This window comes from Oxyura jamaicensis, chromosome 13 (genome assembly GCF_011077185.1).
Source record: "Oxyura jamaicensis isolate SHBP4307 breed ruddy duck chromosome 13, BPBGC_Ojam_1.0, whole genome shotgun sequence".
NCBI lineage: Eukaryota > Metazoa > Chordata > Aves > Anseriformes > Anatidae > Oxyura > Oxyura jamaicensis.
The window spans coordinates 19,005,692-19,033,199 of record NC_048905.1 but is presented as its reverse complement, the minus strand read 5'-3'; the positions used below and the strand labels follow the sequence as shown (position 1 = coordinate 19,033,199).

Sequence of the window (27,508 nt, the reverse complement as noted above, 5' to 3'; positions counted from 1 at the left end):
ACTCTCCTGCCCAGTGGCCCCGCAGTGAGGGGGTTTCCCCATTAGCACAGAGGCCGCCCTTCAGCACAAACCCTAGTTACAGCCCAGTGACTATGGTAAGAGCTAGAGGCATGTTCAACTGCTGTCCTGGGTTGGCAGAGCTAGATGGTAAATACCCAATAATAGACTGCAGCTTCTTCATTTCTGTACTCTCTTTGCTGAACCCCTCTAGGAATTTCAAATTACTATGTTGGCAGAGTGCAAGAAGGGCCACAAGTCCAAGTACATTGACTCAATGAAAATATTCACAAAAGCAATAGTCTGAGATTTAACCTTCCCCTTCTCTGCAGGCAGCTTTGCTGAAACAAGATCACCAAAAAAACTTTCAGTAATTACTTACATGTTTTGATATCCTGGTGAAGATGTGCAGGTGTAATTACCATATACAAGACCATATTCTTCTTGTGAAAGGCTTGTATTATACCAGTGACTATGTGACAGCAATAAAAAAGCTATGATGCTATACTCCAAATGATTTTCTAATGTGGATTATAAAAGAAAAACAGGCCATCATAGGCTGATCTTGCTATATTTGGGAAATAAATGCTTTATCAGCTTTGTAAAGCCATATGCTGGATTTATTCACAATCAGCAGTTCCTTTCAATTGCAAGTCCATGGTATTCAGTAATACATTTTTCCAGTCTATAGCTCAGTGCTCATTTATTTATTTATTTATATTTCTCTTTTCCAGCATAGTGGTCACCTGGCTGTTGTAGGCCACCTATTGTCTGGACAATGCATATTGTATGATTGCAGTACGATAACTTACGTTAGTGAGTTCTTGCAAACTCCTGTGTACTTCATCAGATTTTGTCTCTGTGCAGAGCCATTTCCAGTGTTGCTGGCTGCTTTTTTTTCCTTTTTTTTTTTTTTTTTTTTTTTCCTCCCGCCCTAAGGGAGGGAGCTCTGCACCTAGAGCTGCTGCCAGGGACACTGGATGCTGCTGGCTCCCTGGCACTGCCAGGCCTTCACACTACTGCTGAGTGCTGACTGTAAACAGAGGTGTTGTCAGCACTGGGCCAAGGTGCAGGTTGTCTGCATCGAGGACCTGATGTGCTTAGGGGAGAGGGGTGCGAGCGTGTGCAGGGCCACGAGCAGCGGGACCAGACATCTCTCCATGCTATCTCCTGGGCACAGGGAGAGGTGTTTTCTGGCAGCTGCAGTCCCCAAAAGTACTGCATACAGAGAGGCAGGAGTCAGCATAAACCCACAGTGATTATATCCTAGTTTTTCAGAGCAACATATTTGGCTGTTTAAAATGTTTATTTAAAAATATTTAGTAAAGGGTACATCTAATTGCCTCTGTTTTTTTTTTTCCCTAGAAATTGGTGGAAATGGTGAGAAAGTCACAGGAATGGTCAAGAATGGTAGGGGAGTAGTCTGCCATCACGTGCATTTGTTTTACAGCATTCACTGTGCCAAATGTGGCTTCCTGCTGCTTTGGAGCAGGTGCTCCACGTTCACAGCAGCACTGCTGATATTGCAGCTGGCTGCCTGCTGCCCTGGTCTGAGAGCTGTCACCTTGCACAGAGCCAAGCTGCTCCCTTTTTGTGTTCTGAGGGCATCTCGTCCCTTAACCCAGAGTGATGTGCGTCTCTGGCATACGCTTTGGAGATGAAATTAAGCATGTTCTGGACAGGGTTGCAATGATTAGTCTGCTGAGTGTAGTGATATTCAAATTAAACAGCTGGCTTGGAGCGCAGCCTGGAGGAGTCATTCAGGTAGCTGAAAAAGAAATACAGTAGATATGACTCAGGCCAGCCCCAGCGAAGCATCACTGTCTGGTGCAGATAATGTGGTGGATGTATTTTGTGTGGTGAGTGTCTCTACATTAGAAACTCAGTGAATCCCACAAAACCCATCTCCCGGAAGTTACTATAAAAGAGCCACAAGATGGAGATGTCACATCTCCCCATGTGCTGGGCATGAGCTGATCATCTCAGTGAGTAGGAAATCTCTCTCTCTGAATATATTGGCATGTGTTTCTCATGCACGCAAGGATGAAAGCTTTCTAAGAGCAAGTGCAGTAAAGAGCTGGTGCTCAGCTGGGCAGCTGCTGGAGCAAAGCAATGCTGGGCTTTGCATGCTTCCAGTCAGAGATGTAATGGATGAGGTAATTACTGTTAATCAGGATGTCATCTTTATAAGTGTTAGGAGATGGTCTTGAGTTTCTGAGCAATTTCTTGTTTTTATTTTCCTTTTTTTTTTTTTTTAATACTTTTCTTCTTCATCTGTCTAGCTGCAAATTTTCTCCTGAGTTCTAACAGTTAATAAAATCAGTCTGTTTTCTTCTTTCTTCTGCTTGGGGATCCCATTACCTTGGTTACCTGGATACCTGTTTTGTGGACTGTCACAGTGATTTAGCTACTGTAACATCTCTTTTTTTTTTTTTTTTTTTTTTTTTGTCTGTAAGTAGAAATCAGTAAATACCGTGATCTTATTAAACCAGTCACTGTCTGAGCAATGTTTACACCGTGAGGTTTGAACTGCAGTTTCTTTTTATTGGGAGCTATGAAAACTGAAATGACTTTGGGCTGTCATTGAGCACTGATTAATGGCCAGCAGTGTGCAATGTGACGTGCATCGACCCTGGAGGAGGTCTGGGTGTGCTGAGGATGGCTGAGGCATGTGGTGAGCACCACACCCCCAGCTTCTGGCCCAGGCCTGTGCCTGCCCACGGGGAGACTTTGGGAAGTGGCTGCTGCCATAACTCACACCAGGTCTGCTGGGAGCAGGTGTGAGCTGGGGCATTAAGCCAGAGCGAGAAGAAATGTGTGTAGCTGAATCTTATGGAACAAGCAGTGCATTTTTTGTAAAACACGTTTTCTTTTTTCTGTAAACTGATGTAAAATAGTATGTGGTACTTTGGTACTTACATGGCACTGTAAATGCATGCCCCCCCAATCACCTGTGATGTGTAGTGAGCGTGGAGGGACTTGGCCATCCTGGGGCAGCAAATCTTGGATCCTGTCACAAACATGGACCAAGCATTCTTCTGTTGCTTATTTGTGTCTTAGGCACAAACTCTCTATTGTCTGAAAGATCAATCAACTTGATCAAGATTATCACAAAATAAATCCATGGCAGAATCAGGAACAGGACCAGCATCTCTTGATTTCTCGTCTTTGTAGTCTTTTTTTTTTTTTTTTTTTTTACTATGACACAGGGGATTTTTTTTTTTCCTTTTTCACAGAAAAAGGCATGTGATTGTAGCAAGCTGGAAGCTGTGACACTGAGCAAGTCAGAGGTAAGCCCTGAGTGGCCCCTGGGTACTCACGTGCTCAGTTCTGGCTTCATTCCCTCTTCTTCATTCTAAGTAACTTTTATTTTTCCACAGGAAAATCTCTAAGCTGTGTTTGCTCCCTTATGCTTTATATAAAGCATACTGGAAATTCCCTCTGTGTAAGCTCCCATTCTAGCAATACCTTGAATCAATTCTGCACCTTAAAGACAAGTGGTATTTTCACCTAAATAAATAGTGTCAGCTCATCTTGCCAGCCAGAGGCTGGAAGCTTGCCATGTGCTGAGTATCAAAGGTGTGCCAAGAGCTCGGTGTTGCAGTGTGGTTTGGTGAGGGCTGGTGCACTCCAAAGCTGGTTTTGTAGTTTTCTCATTTCTCCTTGTTTGCTGTGTCAGGGGTGGCAGGCATCTCCCTGAGTTCTCAGGTCAGACCCCCGGGGGGCTGCAGAGCTTGTCTTTAAAGCCAGGGCTGTTCGTGTCTGTTTCTCCCTGGTAGTTGTTGCAGAGGCTTGGGAGCAGTTTTACAGGGACTTGGCCTTGGAAGCCCTGCCACTGGAAAGGATCCTGCAACTGCAGCAGCCTGCAAGTGTACAAGCCAGAGGGTGCAGCCTGCACCCTGCTAGGACGGGGCTTTTTGGTAATGGAACATGTTGGTTCGAAAGATGTACTTGTTTGATGGGGGGTGTCAATACAGTTGCACAAACTGGAATTGTTTTTCTTTAACCTGGTTTCTAAGTAACATGCCTGAAGAGGAAACTTCAGAACAAAACAGTGGCCATTCTTGTTTTCAAAAGCAGGGACTGATCAGAAGGCTCCCTTTTATTTTTGCTGTGTTTTTGCCTTTAAATTCAATGTTCCTCAGCTGATATGAAAGATTAAGCAACACACAAGCAGATGGCAACAAAACCACTGCACTAACCCATGAAGAGAAATCATCAAGGTGCATATTTTGACTTGCTGCCACATAGTTAGATGTTATTCCATTGAAACAAGCTAATTGACTGCTTAACTCAATAGCAGCTTAGGCTTCTTGCTGTCCAAACTGTTAATCAGAAGTCTTAAGTGATAGAATAATTGAAGGAAAAAAAAAATCAAATAATCCAGTTAGGAAAACAGAAACAACTTAATAACAATGGGCTGACATGTCTTTTGCTGAAATAAGACAGCTGGGTTCCTGTCCAGAGAGTCCCCATGGACAGTCAGGTTCTCCGTGCTTAACATCACACTCTGGGTTGTCTAAACTTAAAAGCAACCAAATTCACACTGATGATATTTCATGTGTATATGACTGAGAAGACCATGGAGAACATTTTTGATAGAAGGTTGTGGCCATATTTTTCTGATTCATTTTTTGAGGGCAGGAGTGAAGGAAACACTGCTGTTATACCCTTGTTGTTTTGTTCTTGTAAATTTGGGTGTCAGGATAATTAAACGTTGTAACCTCTTTGCTATAGTCTGTTAGCAGATCTATTGTGGGGTGTGGATAGACATAAAATAGACTTTTTAGTTAGTTATAAGTGACTGTGGTCAGGTGTGAGAATAAGAAGTGGAAGGGCTAAGAGAGATGAAGCATGGGAAGTGTTTCAAGCAAGCACATGGGAGACCAAGACCTGTAGGAGCTAATATTGGCTAGCTGCGGAGGAGCTGGGTGTGTAATCTCTTATCTCAGGACATCCTTCTGCAGCAGTGTGTATTGTTACAGGAGGTTGAACGGGTTGCTAATATATGGGAACTCATGATAACCACGTGAAATGTGCTACTCAAATGCCTTTTTTTTCTTTAATTAGTGCAATGGCTCGGTTTAGGTGAATAATTGTGGCAAGACTGTACAAACTGGCATACAATTTCAAACATGTATAGAATGAAGAACAGTGTGCTCAGTGTCTTTAATGCCTCAGTACTATGCTGAATGTCCAGAAAACATACTAATTGTTTGTTGATGCTCATGCTAATGAATCAATTACTCTTCGTGCAAGAATGTTGCTTCCTTTAAATGTTCAGAAATCACTCAAAAACATGACAAGAATAAAATCAATTTTGTTGGTTAAATTGGATTAAAGTAACTGTATTCCCATACGGACAGGGGAAATTGGATTTAATGTTACTTTGCATATTGTTTCAGTCTCATCTTGGTGGGGATAGCTGTCTGTTTTAGGAAATACTTTGAAGGACAATAAAATCTTAATGATCACATTATCAAGTTTCAATGTAGACTTTTTTTTATACATAATGCCATCTGACCTCATTGCTTATATTTTTATTATATGTAATGCAGGAAATGGCTTTGAGAATGGCAGGTCTGTGTATGAGCACATGCACATATTTATGTTCGTGTGTAACCCATGTGGTAGAGTAGGCTGTTGCTTGATCCATGATTTGGTCGGGGTTATTAGATTTCCTTCCCTGAGGCATTTTATAATCTGTTTAACATAACATAGTCATTTGTCTTGCTTGCTGACTACTTAACAGATGGATTTGTGTTTTTTGTAATTACTATACGAACATTAATAAGATGCAATAACGTGATATCTTTTATTAATTAACAATTTTCCAAGTTTGTTTTGCCAAATGACATGAGGTAGATTATATGTAAATACTAGTGACACACAAATATTAGTTTTACAATGTTAGCATTTTGAGAAGTTGTACAAGACTTCTAAGGCTCCCCATAGTCTTTTTTTTTTTTTTTTTTTTTTTTTGTGGTCTCAAGGTATTGTTTGTAATTATTCTCTAGTAGCGCAATTTTTATTTTCTCTCATTAAAAGTTGGTCTCTCAGTGTAAGGAGAGAATAGACCTGGCCAATGTCCTAAAACATTCTGTATATTTATCCTGTCTGTGATGTTCTTCCATGGCATTTATATCCTTACTTAATATTCACATCCTGTCTTTCCTTCTGGAGATTTCCAAAAGTAGAAATCCAGGTGTAACAGTACAAACACTGAGTACCATACAGGAAAGGAAACTCATGCCACAGGAATGCAGGCATTTTGTAGAACTATTGTGATACAACTGAAGACAAGAACATAAACATAAGCAATCTTGTCCTGTGACATCGTGAGAGGGTGTCAGATCAGTGTGGAACACTGCAAGGTTGAGTTTCACAGGTGAGACTCTAGTCACTTGCACATCTCATGCTAGGACTCTGAAAAAGAGGGATTCACTTTCCTCTTTGAAAGAATAGTCCCTTCTGCTACCAATGCTCACGGCTAACAAAGTTCTAAACGATGTACAATATGTGGGAACACAAATCAGTCTAAATGTCACATTTTCTCCAAACTGTTTTCTTTATTGGAAGCACTTAGGAGTCCTGTTGAGGAAGAGGTATAGCACCAAAAGCAGATCAATCAGGGGTAGATAGTCACTGAACTCAAATGTTGAATTTCATGCATTCAGAGAGAATGAATGAAGTGAAAATGTGGGAACAAATGATAGGGCTGTATCTGTGCCCACATGTGCCCATAGGAGCCATGGATGGCTGAATTTGCTGACTGTCACTTCTTGTTCCCTGTTTGTGGCTCTGAGTCACGGAGAAGGAGTACTACCATCTGAATTTAGGAGCATATGCATGTAAGTAATGTTGAACAGGAAAAGCATAATGTTTCTTGACCTGCCACTAATGCTCAGACACTTCAAACATGACCAAAATTCAGACTGAAAGGTTCTTTTCTGAAGGGCTTAATTTTATAGGAGGTAACAATGATACGCAAATGTAGGTGTGATGTGAGCAGTGTGTGGCTTCACCCCTGCCAATATGCAGTGTTAAAGGCGTGGAGCTGCTTTCCTTTCAAGTGTATTCCATAACTGGTTTCTTTACTCATCCATATTTTGGCAGGAAGTTCACATGCACACTAAATGCCACAGCTGTCATCTTCTGTGACAACTCAGCCATTCTCGTAGAACAGCATGGCCTTACAATACCAAAGAGGCGGATGAATCAGAGTATGTTATGACGACTTGTGATTTTTCCCATACCAAAATAGTTTTGTGCTTAAAATACATTCTATGTTAAATGAAGCATGAGTGGGGCTGGGCTAGCTTTCCAGCACTGAACTGAATTTCAAACTTTATTGTGATACATTGCCAATAGATTTTTTATCTTTTCATTGAGACAGCTGTGGGAAAAAAAAAAGGCTATCAGCAGGCAGGAGCATGGTGTACATTTGTTTTAACTTTGTAGAGTATTGCTAAGAATTTGTAATGTCCTTTGAATTTTGAAATAATCAGCAAGTAGATAACAACTTGCAGACAGCTACAGCAGGCTGTCTAGATTGTCTGGCTTTCAGTATTGCAACCAGCAGTTGGTTTATTTTTACCTTACCCAATGTTGTGTTTTCCACCAGAGTGGCCGGAGAACCATCCTTCTGATGGCTGCAGAACTTAAATTAATCCTTATACAGGTCAAAACTCTGCCAGACATGCAGTATAATTTTCTTTGAGGAATTAATCCTATCTGACTGATTAGCCTGTGTGCTTTCAATTTTATAAGGATGGCTAAGCTCTGTCCAAGTGTACTACTCACTTGTGCTGCTAGATGACATTTAAGGACAAGCAGAATGATTTTTATAAAGTCATAGTCCTAGCGCTAGGGTTTGTAATGTTGTAAAACTTGCTGTGCTTGTTAGAAGATGTGGGTAGCCAAGTTTAATTTATACCACAATTTCATTACTTTTTGATGTATTCCATGTTCAAATTAAATGAAGGCAGTGGAGTAATTGCAGTTTAGGATATATGATTCAAAATGACCTAGATGTGTTGGAGTCTCCTATTAGCATACATCCTTTCAAATAAAATCCACCTTTGGGGCTATATAAAGTCTCGCATATTTAAATGCTAAGTAGTCATTCTAACAAATGATTTCTCATCCCAGGATACACAGGGAAGCATCTGAGTGCTCTATATAAATACATTACATGACAAACTTAGCTTTTTTTTTTTTTTGCACTCAGATGAATCCCAGTTTCTCCTTTCCTTGCTGCTTCTAATCACACAGCTGATGGCTAACCAGTTTACAGACTATTGGCTATTTGGTAGCTTTCCTGTTTTCTTTATTATTAAAATGTGTGATTGTCATCTTCACGCTATGGAATTCTTTTTTGCCGTTGGCTTTATGACCAATTTTTTATTTTTTTTTAAGCAGGAGAATGATGAATGGTGAATGAGAAATGTTTTTTGGAAGCCAGTTGACACACAAATACACACCTGCAGCATCCAGTCCCTAAAGTTAATGTGGAAAAACTCAGCCTGTATTTGTTACATTTTGTGAGTAGTGGATGACGAAGGGTGCACACAGCTGAAGTGTGCAGCTATTTGAAGACCATCTGATTATCTTCCAATATAACTTTACATTATTTGTTCCACTCAAATGCATGTGCAAATTCTCCTGTGTGATGACCAAACCTAAAACATATTGGGAGTCATATACAGTGGAATATGCAGGGAGTACAATGCAGTGGAATTAAAATAGTGATTTTTCTCCACAAACTGGAAGTAAACTAATGGGAAAATCCAAGAAACAAAATATTGTCTTTATTTTTACATTTTGTGCTCACTAGATTTAATTATTCAACCTTAGACCTCCTATAATGGTTATCTTATGAACAATGTTCCAGTGTCATCTTGCATCCTTTTGATCCCTTGTGTCATGTTTCACTGCAGTAGACTGTAAGCACTCTGGGGCAAGGAGCCAGTATTTATGCATTACAAGGTGCTGTGTACATTGTTTGCATGCTTTATCTATAGTGTTCCAAGTCCCCAGAGACCTTCAGTATCTGCATCCTGTAATGTTATTTCCAGACAAATCAGTTTTTGTTGCTCCAGTATTATGTGCAGCAAGTTTTGTTAGTAAAGCTTTTTAAAAACAACAACAAAACCAACAATGAAAAATCGCGCTAACCACAACAGAATGCCTAATTTGTAGCGCTGCTCAGAGTAACTGTTCTCAAGTACAAACTTATTCCTTAGCTAAAACTATGCGTAACTAGTTCTAGTGCACTGATGTTATAGCATGTGGCCTTAATCTTGAGAAATTGAAAATCCTATTTACTGTGTAAGTATTTAAGCTAATTATATCTCTGATGTGAGCAACATGTGATAGAGTTTACACTGTATCCTTTAAAGGACGTTGGAGTCTTTGATTCTCATGAAATATTCTCATTTCTTTTTGGGTCTTCTATATGTGTTCTGCAATAATATACTTTAATACTAATATAGACAAAAAGTCTGTTATGGCTAGATTATCCACAGTTTAAAAGAAGAAATAATTATTACGTTTGTCATGGTATTGCCAAAGGTATTTTGGCTTTAGAAAATATGTTTGACATCAGCCTCCTGTGTTGAAGACTTACAACCAGCATTGTCTCAGATGAGACAGCTGTACAGAGGTCTAAACAGCTTTTTTGGAAGGCTAGGAATGGAGAGCCATGTTTCTGCAAGGAGCAGTTTCCCTTGGTACTGCATCGGATGAGCCCTGGTGAAGAGTGCAGTGCTGGGGCTGTTCCCTTGGCGTGGGGAGAAGTGGAGGCAAGCAGCAGTGGTGACCTCAAGCTGCCTCTGGTTATGTAGGTGCAATACAAGAGTCACTGAACTTCTGGCTTGGGTGCTGTGCTAACACAGGAAGCAGAAGCAAAAGCCAAACCCACTCTTCTCTAGGCATTGATGCATACTTAAAAGTCTCCTGGTAGCTGTGCAGTGCTTTGTGCAGTGATAGGAGCTCAGCTTCCCTCATGAAAGTCTTTTTCCTTCTCCTTATTTTTCAGCTCTTTTTAGTACTGTGGCAAAGATTCCACAGTTAAAATATGACTGCAGAGGGTGGGACACCTGATGGCCATCATACACTGACTTTGCTTCAGGAGCACTTCTGCAGACTTTCACTGACATAGCCAAGAGCCAGCCCCATTACCTCCCTACTGCTTTTGGTCAGAATCACTGACAAGAGAAATATTTCGTACAGGGAACTAAGTGACAATGGTCCCATCTACCTAGATGGGCAATTGCACTGAAAAGTTCTCTTGGTGGTGGGACTTATCTCTATCTGTGGAAATCCAGGCTGGTAGGAGCTAATGAGCACACGTGGCCAAGCAGGCTGACCATGAGCATCCAGTGCTGGGCTGCGCCACAGCCATGGAGCAGGCTGCTGCCATCTGAAACTTCTGTGAAATCCACTCAAACCCACATGAGGCTGCCGTGCTGCTTATGGCATCACTGTGGCACCTAGTGGCATTGGGCTGTTCTCAGGACAGTACCAGGGATCTGAGTTGCAGAAAAATAAGTCACATTGCTGTGGAATAATCAGTGGATAATCAAGGCCCCCTGTTTAAGAGAGACCCAGATAATACATTTGCTTTGAAAAAAGTGTCTCACTAGCTCAGTTGTAGTTATTTTTGTATGTACAAAGTAATTCTAAAAGTAATTACATTAGGCACAACTGTAATGGTGGTAACACAAAGGTGATCCCCAAGGTTGTGCTTAGGATAACCGCTGTATGTAAGTGTCGTGCAAGGTGGAGAGTATAGTGCCTGCACTGTGTGACATCGAAGAGAGGGGATCTCAATTAAGTAACAGCCCCCAAGAGTGAAGAGTAGCAGCAAGTGTTAAAGATGTGCAGAGTGCTATCGCATGTACATAACTGGAGCAACGGTAACAAAGCAGCTTGTGGGGAAGCATTTATACCATCCAATAATGCATCAGGTAGCTGAGCAAAGTTTTGGTCAAGAAAAGAAAAACAAGTGAGACTCACTGGTAATAGGCACTGGATGGGGCTGCTTGAAGACAGGGTAAAAGTAGTAAACTGGCCAAAAGGAGGCTCTCTTCAGACCCTGCATAAAATACTTGGTAGGGAAAGGGTAAAAACTAATAAGGGCCTGCTAAAATGTCACAGTTACTGGTCAGTCTAATTCAAGATATGTGAGAAAACACTTCAGGAGCAGATAATCCCCGAGCCGCGGCTGGATGTGACGGTACTCATTACTGGTGTGCTGTTAATCAAGTACAATGAGTACCAGTAATAACACGTAGCAAGGGTGAAAGCAAAGCAGATCAATTTATCTTATGACCTTTGGGAGGCAGAAGTCTCTACCTACTTTGCATTCAATGAACTGATTCTTTCCTTTTCTGCCCTGAGGTCCTGACCCTGTGTCGTTTGTGGAGGGAGACTTGTAATTTACACTTTATGTGTGACTTGACTTCCGAGATTTCATTATCTTGGTTTAATCTAGTAAATTATTGCTCTTCTTGAAGTCATTCTAAATTAAGGTTCATAGATGTGTTTTTTGGTGCACTGCACGAGAAACATGAAGGCATGGTTTCAGTGCACAAAATGAGGGATCCGCAAGAAGCTTCACAATCCCATTAGCAGTAAAAGGATTAGCATGTTGTCCGGTAACTGTGTCATCATCCAGCATCGGGTCTGCGGATGAAAAGGGAAGGCCCAGCATGAGGTGTTCACCTGGAGCGTGTTTGCCTGCACTGCATGTGCTTTGACGTACTGGGTAGGAATGGGTTTTGTCAGGCAGTGCATCTGGTGCCCTTTCTAGGTCTTCCCCGAGGTCCATAGGCTGTAAACAAGCAGCATCAACCAGTGTGAGCACTCCTCTGTAGGCTGGGAATAGTACTTACCCTTTTCTGTGAAGTGCTTGAGTGTCTGGTCCTCTGGAAGGAAAGGTCTTTGAGCTGGTCTCTGTGTCTCTGGTCCTGGGCTTATCCACCAACGTGCTGGGCCTGATGTTGCTTCAAGACTTTGGGAGCTTCAGGCAGCACAGCTCTCGGCGCAGCAGGGACAATTGCGGTGTCTTCAGACAGGCTTCAGAGCTGTGGTCAGAAGTGCTGAGTGAGTGGCGAAGCTGACAACGGCTGGCGGAGGAGGCTGGTTCTCTGGGGGTCATCCAATGCCCCTGGTTGCAGGGTGACCACTGTGACTGTCTAACCGCTGATGGTGATGGGCTCCCAGTGAAAGGCCTTTGTTCCTCATCAACTGCTGTTTCCCTGCTGGTGCCTGAAATGAGGACTTGTGCTATGGCTATCAAGATAGATTGAATGGAAATAATAGAGCAAAGTTAACAGAAATCTCCCAAGTTTAAAAGGAATTTTGTTAACTAATAACATAGCTATACTTAGTTGTATTAGTTATGTTAACTAAGTAAATAGTTATATTAGTTATGTTAACTAATAACATAACTAAAACAGTTTAAAAAAAAAAATGAAGCTAGCATTCTAACCTGGACCAGTAATTAGGAAAATGGATTTAGTGATGATGGATGTGAAGGTAAAAATACATGAGGTGAAGTGAAGGAAGTTCTTCATGCAAGTTTCATGCTGAGAATAAAATCAGAGGTTTGATTCAATTATTATTAATACACTGCTTAGGTCCCACAGCAACCTGTGCACAGGGGCTTTTAAACCTATTCTAACTGATGCAAAAGTCAGTGGAGTGGAAAGTGTCCTGGCTCTTCAAGAGATGTCTACCATGTTACATATTTTGACACCTGGGGGTTTGGAAAACAGTGACAGCTACAAGCTGACCTTTGGTGAATTTAATCTGCAAATGGATTCCTGCTTAGGACAGCTAATGCTTTTAGTTATTGTAAAGGCTCATTCCTGGATTTTAAAAAGCTGAGAATAAATGGATTTCATGATGCAGCTCCTATGCACGTTGCATAACAAACAGGTGGCTTGTGGATGTTTTTAAATGATATGGTGTATTGAAAAACTTTGCAGGACTTACAAATTCTTAATTATAATTTATGCACAATGGTGAGAATAATCTTTCTAATAAAGGAGAACAGAGTTGGCACATGTTAAAATAGAAATAAATTGAAGACAGCCTGCTGAAAAGAAAGGGAAGGAGGTTGCTGGTTTGTGTTTGTTTCATAATAATATTCATAAGCATTGCAGGAGCTTATTATTCAGCTGGGTATGGCCTTTTGACTGAGACTTATTATCCTTGAAGGGAGGATGTAAAACACTAACATTTGGTTATTAAAAGACTATTTTTCTTTTCTGGAGTTGAGATTGTTTAAGCGAGATTGCTCCTGCATCTTACATAGAGTGTGAATAACCACACAAGTCCACACCTGCAGGCAAATGCACATCATAGGCAGAGATAATCAGATCCCTCTGTGTGTGTGTGTAGGTATGTATTTAATCTTTGTTTTCCTTCTCTCTTTTACTGCGGGAGGCTAGTACCATTATCTTCCCTTTACAGACAGGAGATGTATGTGTAGGGGAATACAGGCGCAGAAGTGTCAGTTGTCCTGCCCAGGATCAGCAACGTTTCTGAGTCGCGGTGTGCCGTGTTCGGGTCACGTGCCCTTCCTTTGCTGCAATGTGCGCAACAGCACAAGGAGCTATCAGCAACGCGGATTTTATTTTTTTAATGTGTGATATTACTGCTGTGACTCTTCCTGGCTTGTGAGAGAGTAAATACATTGCTGGACTTTACTGTGAAACCATGGCTAGGTCTTGGGCCTTGTCATGGGTGAATTCACACTGACCTGTGTGTCTCACCCCATACACCTGAGAACAGCATCAGCCACACATACACTGCGTTTGCCTAATTTGAGAACGTGCCTGGTGATTATACCAAGGAACTCATATTCCAAAAGAATTCAGTAAAGACTTGGGGTGTGGGGACTTCAGGCTCATGCCTGGCTGAGGGGTGCTGATGGCTTGTCACATCAGTATTAATGAAAGGCCTGTGATGTGGTTGACTGACAAATCCATGAAGTTATATATTATGTGTATCAGTAAGTGCCAGGGCTCTCCAAGGCACAGTTTTACAACACCTGGTATCAGCCTTCACATGACAGCGTGTCAGAAATGGTCCTGGGGAGCCAGGAAGCTGAGGACCTGGGAATTCACCTTTCCTAACAAAGTCGTGACATGGGGCAGAAAGAGCTTCTCCCATCTTGCAGGAGCACTCATGTGAGGATCCACATGCTCCTTCGAAAGGTGTGCTGCAGTGGTGTGCATAGCCCTGCACACGCGATGTATGCATTGGAGTCCTTGAGCGTTTTTGCTCGGAAATGCTGTCTCCTGCACTTCCCCTGAATATAAGCAGCTCCCCAGGAAGCAGGGCCATCTCAGCAGAATAATGCAGGCTATAAAGCCATGCACCTTGCCAATGAGATTTTAATTATGATACTATCAGTCTGGCTGGGAGAGAGCTGGGGGCAGAGGGGATGCTGAGGGTTGGTGGTGGCTCTAGTGTGAGAGCTCGGAGGCGCGTCTGTTCCCCCCACTGGTTCCCAGGGCACGCATCATTGCCTTGCTGGCAAGATCTTGGGTCTTGTGTACCAACATGGTACTTGGGTTTTACCTCCAAGTTCGGTTGTGGCAGCTAACCAAAGTGGAGTCAGGGGAAATCACCCCCGTGACTTTTTTTTCCCCTCTGTCTGCCAGTGGCTTGGTCAGTGGCAAGTCTTATTTCCTTCAGGCCTACACCCAGACACAAAACCCTCCCGAAAAGCAATTGTTTCCCTTTGCGTGAACCAGCTGTCTTGTCCAGAATACAGCCTGTCCTTTCGAAGGTGTGCGCTGAAAATCAGGACCCTCGCTTCCCTGATGGCTCCTATGCTCGTGCTCTTCTCCAGGTGTCGCCGGAGCCCCGACACGCGCTGACCTTCACATCCCTGGCGGCCGAGCGTCCCCGCCGCCGTCTGTGGCTGCGGCAAGAGACACGGACGGGCGCGCAGCTCCCTGCGAGTGCCGAGCCCCGGGGCCGGGCACTGCTGATGCTGTTCGCGGGCTGTGGGACTGCCGGGGCGTTTGTGTTCGGGACGCGCGGGGCCGTCCTAGATGATCTTGGAGGGCTCCTCCAACCTAGATGCTTCTGTGATTCCGTCCTCCTGGCTTCCCGGCCCCAGCGCCCCTTCAGGCAGCAGCTCCGCCGCGGCAGGAGCATCCTCGGGGCAGGGAACGGGGCCGGGGCCGCGCCGGGCCCGACGGGGCGGGAGGGGCTCGCCCTGCAGCGCGGCGGCGCCGAGCCGTGCCGAGCCGTGCCGTGCCGTATGGGAGGAGCCAGCGGGCTCCGCCGCCCCTGCGCCCCCCCCCACGCCGCCGCATTTCGCGGCCGGCCGCCGCGGAGCAGGGCGCGGGGGGGGGGGGGGGGGGGATGATGGATCCGCGGCTGCGGCTGCTGACGCCCCGCGCCCGCCAGCCCGCCGTCAATGGAGGAGGACGTTGAGACCCGCAAGATCAACAGCAGTTTCCTGCGAGACCACAGCTATGCGACGGAAGGTGAGTGCCGGGGGCGGCAGCAGCAGGTGGGGGCCGCTCCCCGGCAGCATCCCTGCTTTCCCCTGCCCCCTCCCCCGCCGCTCGCGTCGCCGGCATCATCCCCGGGCCTCCCCCGCGGCCCCCGGAGGGGATCGGGCTCGGGGCCGGGCACGGCTCCCACCCCGCCGGGTAGAGCGCACGGCGGCTCCTGCCGGAGGAGCGGGAGGGGGGCGCGGGGTCGATCCCCCGGGGGGCTGCGGGCCGTGCCGGGCCGTGCCTTCGGTTAACCCGTTCCGGTGACTCAGCAACGCCGGACCCGGTAGATTTCCACCACCTTCGCGGCGTGCCCTCCCGCAGGGATCGCGATCCTCTCCGGATCCGGCTTTGCGGGTGAGGTCTGACATCTTGGATACGTGAGAGACCCCCGGTTTCAGCCAGTTCTGCCCCTCGGTGGATGGATGCTACAAGACCTGAAGTCAAAATCTGGCTCGTTGCTCCTGCAGTTGTATACGAGTCAGAGAGTTGCAGCGAATGCCATGGCCGTGCTGCATTGCTGATCGGTCCCGGTCCTTCTCCTTGCTGCACTCCCAAGACACCTGAAGTCTCCGTGCTTCTCGGGAAGGGCAGCAGGTGCTCCTCCACCAGGGAGCTGAAGTGGGGACAGCGGGGCTGGGGCCCCTGACAGGAACAGCTCAGAGCTGAGTCTGTGAGTGTGAGCCAGCCTCTCCCTGCAGCCTGCTCCTGCCCCTTTTCAGCGATCCCCAAGCGTGTTTGCTTATTGCTGGTTTGTGTCTTTTTCCTCGGGGCGCCGTCATGGCAGGGGCATGGCTGGCGCTGGGGGCCAGGTGAGCCCAGGGCTCCTCCTGCCTTGTCCTGCTGCCTCTGTTTTCCATGCTGAGAAATGAGAGCAGGGAAGAGCTCTTGCAAGGCCGGTACAGAGCAGAGGGGTCACTGACTGCAACAAAGCACTCATGTTGCTGCTGCCCTGTGAGGGTGAGTGCTTGTGACGGCTGCTATGCGAAATGGGAGGGCTCGAGGGCTGCGAGGCGGGCACGGTGTTGCAATTCAAAATATGCTTCATTATGACTGTATTAGTGACTTCTGCAGGTAGCCTGTGACTGTCGCTGTTGAAAGGTTAGGAAATAAGATAAATACTAGTGTAATTGTCATTGCAGAAATTAAATTGTTGTCTTAGGGCTGTTTTTCCTACAAGCCTTTGCATGAAGAAATGTGTGTTTTGAGTTGTGTATTACAGAGGTGAGGAGATGCCAGAACTGTTAGACATGGAGAGTGTCATACCCCCAGCTAAGCACATAGGGCCTGGCCGCTGGTGCATTGGAACATGAATGTCCTGTAATGGCTCGAGGAGTGGAGTATATGGTGTGGCCATATTCGGCTCAGGAATTGAAAAGTGAGCTGCGAGCTGCACATGGTGCTGCAGACTGCCACAAAGAGGCAGGCTGCACCACGCTGGCGGGGCTGGAGGGACAGGGCAGTGTCTGACTTCGCTGTCCTTCCGACAGCTGGAGTGCTGCTGGCTTCATAGTGGTTCTGTCACAGCCCCCTTTGCTTCCTTCCCTCAGGAGGAAAATGTAGTTGCTGTAAAAGAAAACCAATGCCCCCCCATCCCTCCAGCATTATTTTTTCTCCCAGTAGCATGCCTTACATGAAACTCAGAAAGCAGCCTCCACACTAGAGAGGCTGGATAGGCTCAATTAGTAGCCGAATAGTCTTCCTCTTATTGTTTCATTCTCCAAAGGCTCTAGAGAAAGCTAACACATGACCTGACCTTGGGCATTTTATGACTCCAGAATATCACTACAGGGGGCTTATCTGGCAGAAAGATCCTCAGCTTAACGCAGTAATGGAAAGCTTTGGATACCTGGTGAACCACACAAGAAGACCATGCACAAGTTGGTGTTGCTTGTGTGTAGCAGAAGTGCAAGCGCTGAGAGGTGACAAGGACCAGAGGCAGCGGAGGTGAAGCCCCAGTGCCGGTTGGTTTCTGGCACCCAGGCCCTGCTCCAGCCCTGTGTGCCTCGAGCTACGGGGCAGGGCCCCGCGTGGGCGCGTGGCAGCAGTGCTGGCCTGGCCAAGCCCAGACAGTGCAGGCGGGGGCTGTTTGTGCTGGGTGGGATGGCGCGAGCCGGGGCTTCCAGTGTGGCGGCACAGCCAGGACAGTGAGCGTCCGCACTGCCAAGTCAGCTGGCGCGCAGCCTTGCTCCATGCCCCAGGGCAGGATGAACTTGCGTTGCTGTGTTATAACAGTCAGCTGCAGTGGGCAGCAAATAACAAATGGGAATGTAGCTGACCTAAGGTTTTCCTGGTTGGGAAGGGTGAAGGGTTGAGTTGAGCCTGCAGTGAGTTCAGCCTGTGGCACTAGGAGGGCTGGGGATTTTCCTGCCTGCCCTTTCAGATCTGGTCTGTCTAGTAATCCATGGCAAATTTCCCCAAGTCGTGCACTGGTGCTTTGAGAAGAGCCTAGTGCATCATGCTAGAAAATGACAGCAATCCTCTCCATAGAAATGAAATAGCCTGAAATGTTTGTAGGCAGCCTACTGAGTCAGAGCAATCCCTGTTCTATTGCTTAACTGGAGGAGGTACATGAGAATATTTAATGGCTGAATATTGGCCAGGAGTTTCATTTCACCTCATGCTCCTCAGGACTTCTCATTCTCCATGCAGTTGTTATGCTAGAGACAGGCTCCATGCACTTTGGAGCAGTAGAGCTTGTTAGTATGGTGTAGAGGAAAAATAACTAAGGAAGAAAATTTTGTTCAATTTTTTTCTAAATGTGAAAGTGGCTTATTCCTAAAATGATCTGGTTGGTAACCCGTGTTTTGTTAAAAATCCTTCCAAAGCCTGTTCAGAAGATAAAGACTTGCTTTGGAAACGAAGGTGTCTGATGTGTCACCGAGGAAGTAAATGGGGTTATGTAATTTGGTTTAGTGAAGTGTTGTCACTTAAATAGGTCTGGTATTTTTATGCAAATGTGGGGTGAGGATGGTATTTCAAAAGCACACAGTTGAATGCCTTGTTCTTGTGTGACACTCAGAAGTACAGCTAATGAAGGAAATACATCCATTGTACAAATTCAACTTTAGTTGCCAGGGAATATTAAGTTGCTGAGATGCAGTGCACATACATCCCTAGGGGGTCGTGCCGCACAGTTCGCCCCAGGGCAATGCCTTCGAGCCCGTTTGGTGGCCCAGGACCCCACAGCCTCTCCCCAGAGCAGGCAGTCTCACAGGGGGGAACATTTTTAAAATGTGCTGGGTTTGATCTGCTGCATAAATCCATCTTCATTCACAATTTTGCTGAGCTCCCTGTTGGAAGTAGGGCAACTCAAGGCTATTTGAATACAAACAGCTTGAGCAGCTTCCACTTCCAGGCGTGCTGAAGGGCAGGAGGGCTGCAGGTACCACAGGGCTGGTGCTGTCCCCTCCGCTGCCTGCGGCTCGGCTGGTGGTGCGGCTGCAGTGCGCATCTCCCCTCGGATGTCTTGCTGGCAGAGATGGGTTCCTCCTGCCCAGGTCTGTCTGAACCCTTTCTGGTGCTGCAGGATGTCCTCCACTTGTGGACAGCCTGTAGAGCTTGGCCCTACCACAGCTGTGTTTGTTTAGCCTTTTACTTGGAGAGATGCTCCTTCCCACCGGTTTGGTACAATGTGCAGGAGACCTTTATGAGGCCTGACAGGTGCCCTCACGTCCCAGATGTCTGTTAACCTGCTCCAGGGGAGATTTCTCCCCCCATGCTGCAGGCACTAGGCAAGCTGTGGGAGAAGTGGTCTGCAGCATGCATTCTGTGGCATGCACTCCAGTTGTAAGCATTGTCGCAAAAATGACCCCAAGTCAGGAGACATGGGTGCTGATACCTCCCTGGCACGTTCGCTGTCCAGCAGAGCTCTGAGGACAAGATGTGGCCTTGCCTGTGGCTGGTCCCAGGTGCAGCCTGTGGCCACGTGGTTGTTCTTTTGGAGGACTTGGGAGGACTGGGGCATCCCGGGGCTGTCCTGGCCCCCGCAGGGTGTTGCCGTCTCCAGCCGGTGCCCATGGGATGCGTGTCCATGGGGCAGACCCCGCGGGGTGCTGCCAGGCCAGAGGGCTGTGGTACCTGTCGCCCGTGCGCCTTGCCCTGGCGTTGTCCTTAATTTTTCTGAACTGTGCTTACGAAACTGAATAGATTTGCCATTAAGAAATCTATCATTAAGCCTTCATTTCCTTTTCCTGGTTTAATCTCGTTACTCCCAGCTGTAACCCCTTTGCCACTCTGTCATCCCCATACTGCCTTCATCCCTGGCCTGCTGTCACACGTGCTGTGAGTGTGCCTGCCTCGAGGAGGGAACCTCTCTGCCCTTGAGGGGCAGCCTGCAAGACCTGTACATAACAGCCCCCAGCAGCACCTGATGTGGCCTTTGGGGACCTGGGAGCCATCAGATGTGTAAGCAGCCTCCTCAGTATTGCACATCAGGCTCTTTTGTTCTGTTTTGGAGAGAGAAGCAATCCGTGCATTAAAACTTGACACTTCCAGTCTCTGAGGGCATCTCCCCCCCCGCCCCTCCAGTGGCACAGGGGCAGCTGGGGGCTGCCAGGGGTGAGCTGATGCGTTTTCTTTGCACTGACAGAACTTCTGAAGCAGATTAGCCTGCCTGCTGGGGCTGGCTGTGCTGGATACCTAAAAGCTTTTTCACTTTCAGTGTCAATTTGCTAAGAGCTTTCTGTGGTGGTGACAGTGACTTTTTTTTCCATCTATGTCTAGTCCCCTTGAAAGCATGAAGTAAGCCATTTTTCCACCACATGCTTGGTTCAAGCTGAGAGCTGCCAGGTATTTTAGTTGCAGCAAATGATGTTAATTGCCATTTGAGGATCATCTGGATTGGGATTTGATTAATCCAGGAACCTCCTTGAAGTGGCTGTTTTATCACATAAGTACTTTGATTATGAAACATATCTCTGTTCTTTAAGCTTTTTATTTATACAGATATATTTTATTTAGACTTCCCCTTCCTCTCCCTGCACCTGTGGTCCTGTTGGTCTGAAGGACCCGTGGACGTGTCTCCTTCTGTCTAATCCAGGGATCACTGCAAGGGGATGAATGTAACTCAGCCATTCGTAGTGTACTGCGTCAAAGCCTGCTTGGGATACTTTAGTCCATGGATTAGTGAGAGAATAGATGTGCTTGGAGACTCTGTTATCCCAGGATTACTGGGAGGACTGGGAGCAGGTAATGATGCAACTCCGACCCAGTGCAGATGGGCTGTGGGAGCTCCAGCCACTGGTGGTGGCATCTGCCAGGCTGGCACCCATCTGCAGGGGAGGTGGCTTGGCATCTCCTGGCTCCTTGTGTAGACACGGGGCCAGGAGCTGCTCCCTCTGACACTGGGAATGTCCGTGCCACACCGACAGCGATGTGGAGCCGTGACCTTCAAGCCCAGCAGTTCCCCAGCCCCTGTGGCTCTCAAGGTCTGGCTGCTTGAGGGCCCAGCACCAGGTGTCCAGGGCTCTCTGAGGTGCTTGGCGGTGCTTCTTGGTGTGCTGGCATGGGACAGCCTGACCCTTGGGTTTCTGCTTGGGGCTGTAGGGCTCATGAAGTGGTGGTGAGGGGTGGTGGCACAGTGGCTTTCCTTCATCCCAGCTCTCTGTGCCTGCCCCCGTTCTGCACCTTCCCTTTGGTATGCTCACTTCTTGGATGGCTTCTGTGGTGATCCCTTGTCTCTGCAGGTCTCTGATGTCCCATCAGGGCTTGTTGGGCTCTTCAGGTGGTCTTTTCAGGTCTGAGGGACCTCGATGTGCTTGTGCCGTCAGCCGCCAGGAGGCCGTCAGGTGATGCAAAGCATTTCGTACCCCCTGGCTCTGTCCTGCAGCTGGGTGCTTGGGGCTGTGTCAGGGCTGCGGTCTTCCCCAGAGGCACAGGGAGCTCCACTGCGGAAACTTCTGAATGTCCCCAGAACAGCAGTGAAGTAAAGGGTAGTGTACCTAGGAAACTTTTTCCCATGGTTACCCAATCCCAGTGGACAGTGGCTGCAAGAAGAGGCTGGGCAAGGTCATAAAAGCTGTTAACATTTGCTAAACACACAGAGAGACCGCCTCTGGCTCAGGAAGGCCCTGGGCTGAGCATTATCAGAGGGTGGGAGAACAGCAGTGGAAGCGCACTGTGTGCTTGCCCTGTTTGCATGCATGTCCTGTTTGTTGGAGACAGGGTGGTGGAGTAAATGTCTTTGATCTGTCCCAGTATGGCCTCGCTCAGGTCCTTGTGTTCTTGTGGTCACTTGTGTGAACAGGAGGCTTGGCAGACCCCGTAAAGGCTTTAATGCCTCCTCCCCAAAGAGCTAGGGAGATCCAGGGCTGGGAAGGTCAGCAGGTGGCAGGGCTTGATGCTGAGTGTTGTAGCAGACCAGGTAATCGTCAGCCACCTCCTAGCCTAAAAGCTAGGGGTTGAAGCAGATGCATTCCCCTCCCAGGGGCGTTTGTGGGAGAGATCCTTTGCAAACCTAGGTTCCAGCTGCTTGAGTTGCTGGAAACTGGCAGGTGTGGGCAGGCGACTCCTGCAGCCTCCGTGAGAGGTGTGTGCCATCTCACGTGGAGGTGAGACCCGTGGAGCAGCATGCGCAGCGGAGCTGAGGTTTCTGTTGGCGTGGCAGGATGCTGATCAGGCAGGTTAAAAATAGCAGCTGCTTCCTCCCCGCTCCTCCCCATCTCGGCTGTGTGGCTGCAACGGGGAGCTGGAAGCCCTCATGCAAATGTGCTGAACAGGCACAAAAATCCAGCTGCGGCTGGGGCGGGCATGGGGCTGGGTACTGCAGGGCGTGTAGGGCAGTGCTGGGCCAGGGGTGCTGCAAGGGCCTGGAGCTGGCGATCAGGCGCCCCAGCATCAGCCAGCTTCTCTGGGTGCCCCTGCAGAGCCCTGCTGTGCCTCCCGGTGTCCTCCTGCGTGCATGGGCGCTGCTGCGCGGCTGTACCTGAGCTGCTTCTGGCCCTCCCCATGTGTCAGGGAGCTGCTGGCATCCCTGCCCTGCCACAGGGGAACCAAGGCAGGAGCAAACCCGCGGCTGCTTGAGCATGCTGTGCCTGGCCCCAGCCAGCGTGTGTTTGCCAATGGGTCAGAGCGGTGGGGTGCGGCGTGGCCACTGGTCGATGCCACCGTGGGCACCTGGCGGGAGTCCTGTGTGCTGGGTCGGGCAGCGGCTGCTCCACGGAACATCTTGGCGAGCCCGGGGCCACGCACCCACCTCTGCCGGCATGCTGCTGGGTGGTTGGTGCCAGGCCGTGGCTCGCTGCAGCATGGAGCTTTGTGTTACCTGGCCGGTGTGTGCCGTCTGATTTCCCAAATGCCCTGGGAACGATTCTGTGCGAGGGTACGAGCTGTGCAGCAGGTACGCCTTCTGACTCCCCGCCAGAGCCCAGATGTGGGGACACGCCGCGTTCATACATTGTCAGAAATGCTTTGCACAGCGTGCATCCATGCTGTCCTCTCCAGCAAAGATGTAATTGAGCCATTAGTGTCGATGTCTGCATTCAGAGCAGTTGTTCTAAAGCTGGTTGTTATTTTTCTCCTGATGTATTGTGAGCCTGATTCCTTGAGAGGAAACATTTCAAGGGTCTTTGAAAGGTTTTGTTCTCCCATGGCAGCTGCAGCCATGGAAGGGATGGAGAATGGTACTGCTTCTCTTTGTGCTTTTTCCCTGGCCTCTGAATAGCTCTGGAAGCAAAGACAAATTGGTGGGACCTCTTTCAGTGTGGAGGTGACCAAAGGGAGTCCTGGGCACTGTTGTCCTTGACATCCTTGTGTCATCCTTGTGTCATTTGTGGCCAGGTTTTCAATTGCATCCAGCAATTAACTGCTTCAGATGAATTCTCTCTTTGCCCGTGACAATCAGAGTAGCACAGTTGGGTCCTGGCCTGAGCGAGCTGCAGCCCCTCCTGCTAGGTGCGGTCTGGACGGGCAGGTGAAACAATCTGGTGGCAGCACCATTCCTGATAGCTTTGCACGTTTGTTGAGGCTTTTCTGTAACCCGGATGTTTCCATGAGCATTGCAGATTTTACTCTTTCCCTTTGTCAAACTCAGGCTTCTCCCAAGCTCTCTGGTCCTCCTAACCTGTTCCCTGGCTCCGTGCTGCACAGGCAGGGTTGCTGTGTTATACACGGGTTCCTCGCGCTGGCTGGAGGAGCGCGCTGCATGGTGCCCAGCGCTGCTCAGTGCCCGATGCTGCTTGCTCTGGAGGATGCCTGGGGAAGCCACCAGCTCTGTGCTGCGGGGTGGAGGGTCTGCTGAATCAGTGAGAGGGGATGCTTGGCACCTCTGCGGAGCACAGCGGGGTGTGCCACAGAAGGAAGCCACAGAGCCCCCCCGCTCCCCCTCTGTGTTGCACCAATTCCAAGCAAAATGTCCCGAGGAGCTCCTGCTCTGGGAGGCTGGGGCTGGGGTGCAGCATGCTGAGGGGTGGATTGAGTCATTTCTGTAGCATTTCAGTGGCATTTCAGTGTGCAGCTAACACGAGTGAGAATTGCTGGGGGATGGGGCTTTGACACCCCAGCTGATGCTTTGGGAGGCAATGCCTGGGCAGCAGGAATTGCAGCCCTTGGTGGCACAGTAGATCCCGGGACTGGGGAGGTGTCTGTGTGATTTCTGTGGCTTTTTTTGCTTTTTCGTTTTTCAGTCTTTTAGTGCTTAAGGTTTCTGCATTCAAACCCTCACTGCAGCTACAGCTCACTTTGTTTCGGGGTCAGCTTACAAAGGATGTTGTAGTACTTTGAGGTGCAGTACATACCTTGGGAAGAAAGGAAAATGCCAAGTACATTAGAAGCTTTCTATTGCAACCTCCTGGGAGGTTAAAGGAACCACAGGGGTCCAGGCACCAGGGCTGTTGGAGAGGTCAGAGAGTTGTTTGCAGACAGCTGGTATGTCCAGAATGATCCTGCCTCCATTGCAACACTTTGTCTGTGTTGCACAGAATTGCTGTGCAGCCTTTTTGTTTCTTTTAAAAGCTGCTCACTTGCTTATGTGCAGCAAGTCAGCTGTTCAGTAGTGTGTGATGGACCAGCTCTCCTAAATCCATGCTAAATCAGATCCTTTGAATGGAAAGGTAACCAAAATAGAAACCAGAAACCAAAATAGACAACTAATCTCCCATTTCGATCTCCTCTGTCCTGCATTTCAGTTGACTCCCTAGTGCAGTCATAAAACACAACCATTATCTCAGCTTCCCGAGTATGCAAACAAATTGCTGTGATTTTCCTACCCTTGGATCAGTCCGTATCCATATTCTCAGAATAACAATAAAACGTTAATGGAGATAAAGACTGTTATCTCCCTCATGTCTATTTTGTCACTGGAATAACAACTTTAAATGTTAAGAGTGCTGAGATTTATAGATGCCAAGCCTGCTCAGCAAAAAATAAATCATGTTCCATAGTGCACATTACCATTTATTGCTGCTATATTATCTGAAGCCGGAGTGGGTGTTAACCCTGTGATAACATCCTCAAAGGGGATTTTAAATAATTCTGTAGTTTAATGTAAAAATTCTGTTGGCTGCCTGTTTTGATTTGCAACTCATTTTAGTGCAGGGGTATTGAAGTGGAAGCTGCCAAAAATACTGATAATGAGCTCCCCAAGAAATATGGAAACAGGAGAAGCACCATACCCTGAAATAGTTGCTTTCGGCTGCAGCTGCAGTGATTCCAGCCACATGCACATGGTTTCCCGAGTACAGTATTTTTCAAGGTCTTGTAGACTTCTGAAGACCATTGGGATTTTCTGTTTTTTGAGTTTCATCTCAGCATTTTCATACTTAATATAGAAGTCCACAGTGACATACACATTGATAACAAAATAAATGTATTTCAGTCGTCATTTAATGCATGGGCTCAGACAGAGCAGTTTTGTAACCGCTCTGGGCAACACCCAAGCCACGCTCTGTGGTGGTGCTTGGACCTCTCCAGGTGATGCTGCTCGTTCCTGAGCCCTTGAGTGGCAGAGCGCTGGCAGCAAGCTTTGGAGGGGCCTCTGGTGCCCAAGTGCCGATGCTCTGGGTGTTGCTTTGTCAGCCCCTGGCTGCATGGCCACCTTAAAGCTAAGTGCAAGGGCTGCATTCAGAATCCTGCCTACGTGTGTCTGTGTTACCAGGCTCCTGAAATGAGCAGTGCAGTCTTGGTGGTTAGTCATTAGGTGTTTCCTTTGCTGGGCTCTGTGAGTGGAGGAAAAGGAATCTGACTGACAAAAAACAACCTGACAAACACAGGCATTTGACCAAACATTGAGTACCTGCTATTGACAATTTGTTCCTGTGTGAGCCTTGATGAGCAACGTTGGTAAGCATGACAGATCACTTGACTCACAGGCTTAGTAAATCTTACCGAGTGAGAAGGGGAGCGAGGTCAGGAGAGCGCGAAGGAGCCAGCCCTTCCAACTCGCTTTGTCTGCCGTGAACACTGATGAAACTGTATAACCGCAGAGCTCAGACTGATGGGAGCCAGATGCCAACCAGCATCTGGGGGAAGCTATAGCTTGTTTAACACCTGGCTCCTACCCATTAAACTTGCTCAGATAGATGGTGCAGAACAGGGAGTGCTTGTACTCTGGTGCTTACGGTGCAGCTCCTGGAAAAACCTACTGTCAGGTAGAGTGCCCATCTCTAAGGGCGGTGCTTCAGCAGCATGGCAGCACTATGGAGCCTGGCCTATTGCAGGAAAGTGCCCTGAGAGCAGCAGTGTGCAGGTGTGGGCTGTTCATCCCCCGTGAAACTGCAAGAAAATGAGCTTTGTTTCCTTGGGATCCTCACTCTTTTGCTGCCTGACCTGGTGTCCCTAACACCAGGTGCTTGGTGTGCCTCTCGAGGCAGGTGAGGAACCCTGGTCACGGCTGCCCCGCTGGGCACTGCCTGCAGACGGGGCACGCATGCACTGTGCTCAGGCTCACTGACAACCTCTGAAGTGGCTGAGGTGGGGCCACTCTGAGAGCCCAGCACTCTCTTTACCAGTAGTTGTCACCGTCCCGCTTTCTGGGTGCACAGAAGGTGTCTTGAGGGAGTGGAATGGATCTTGTGCCAATGGCTCATCTTTGATCCACCAAGACCACAGGGTTGTTCAGGGGAATGGGATTGTTGTCCTCCAGCCACCTACAGCAGGAAACGCTTTTGTGCAGAATGTTTTCATGGGCTGTGTAATTCATGTGAGATGTAACTGAGCCTAAAGGGAGCTAAGCATTTCTCACTGTGTCTGAATTTTCTGTGCACTTACAGGTAAATGAGTTCAAAATGAATCCTTTTAAACCTAGGTGTATCAACCAACCTCTACCTGCCTGATATGTAGGAGAAGCCTTTTATGAGCCGATTATTTCATGACTCCATCCTGGACTCTTGCAGTTGCTTTGCCAGAAGAGGAGATCTGATCTGCTCGTACGGATGAGACCTTGGCAGCTGTGGACAGCTGCTCTGACCCCGTCTGGCAGGCTGTCAGTGGGAGCATGCCTCTGAGTAGGACTGTGGGATGAAGTGGGGAGAATGAGAGAGGACGTTTCTGAGAGCCCTCCCTCACAGTCCCTAAATAAACTTGGCCTTGGTTGCAGCAGGCTGACAGACCCTTAATTACAGTAACAGCATGAGCAGTGTTGCTTTGTAACTGGTTCCCCACTGAAAATTTCTGGCTAGCAGGAATGGTATGCCAGATGTCTGCTTGTGATTGCCTCTGGTTGTGAAGATCAGTTCAGGGGTAATGCTCTCAGCTGGAGGATACAAATAATGCAGGTATCCAGGGTTTCCATGGTTTGTTTGCTTATTTTTTGGCAGAAGCCAGGGTCCCATTGCATGGACCCATCAAAATCTTTGCGAGCATCTCCACAGCAATTATCTTCTGCAAAAAAAAATCCTTATTTTTTTTTTAGAAGAGACTGAAGTGAATTGGGACGTGCATGTCTCCAAGCAATGATGTACTGCTGAATTTTGGCTAAACCCTGGAGGTGTCCTTCCATGCCTGCATCCGCTATGATCTCTGGTCTGTGGGTTCCTGCAGTCACTAGC

At 47.6% G+C, this 27,508-nt stretch overlaps 1 protein-coding gene across 4 annotated transcripts in view; it reads left to right on the top strand.

Annotated features, from left to right (window-relative positions):
- Positions 1-27,508, top strand: part of PPP2R2B (protein phosphatase 2 regulatory subunit Bbeta) — a 93,774-nt gene that overhangs the window by 18,009 nt on the left and 48,257 nt on the right. The window contains exon 1 of one of the 4 annotated variants that reach the window (XM_035339025.1): positions 15,322-15,512. The exons of 2 other annotated variants lie outside the window; for them this stretch is intronic. In XM_035339025.1, the coding sequence (XP_035194916.1) occupies positions 15,443-15,512 (70 nt within the window). In that variant the 5' untranslated portion in view covers positions 15,322-15,442. Of the gene's footprint in view, positions 1-15,321; positions 15,513-15,778; positions 16,485-27,508 lie in introns of those variants that run through there. One more of the 4 variants, XM_035339026.1, reaches the window with a different exon arrangement.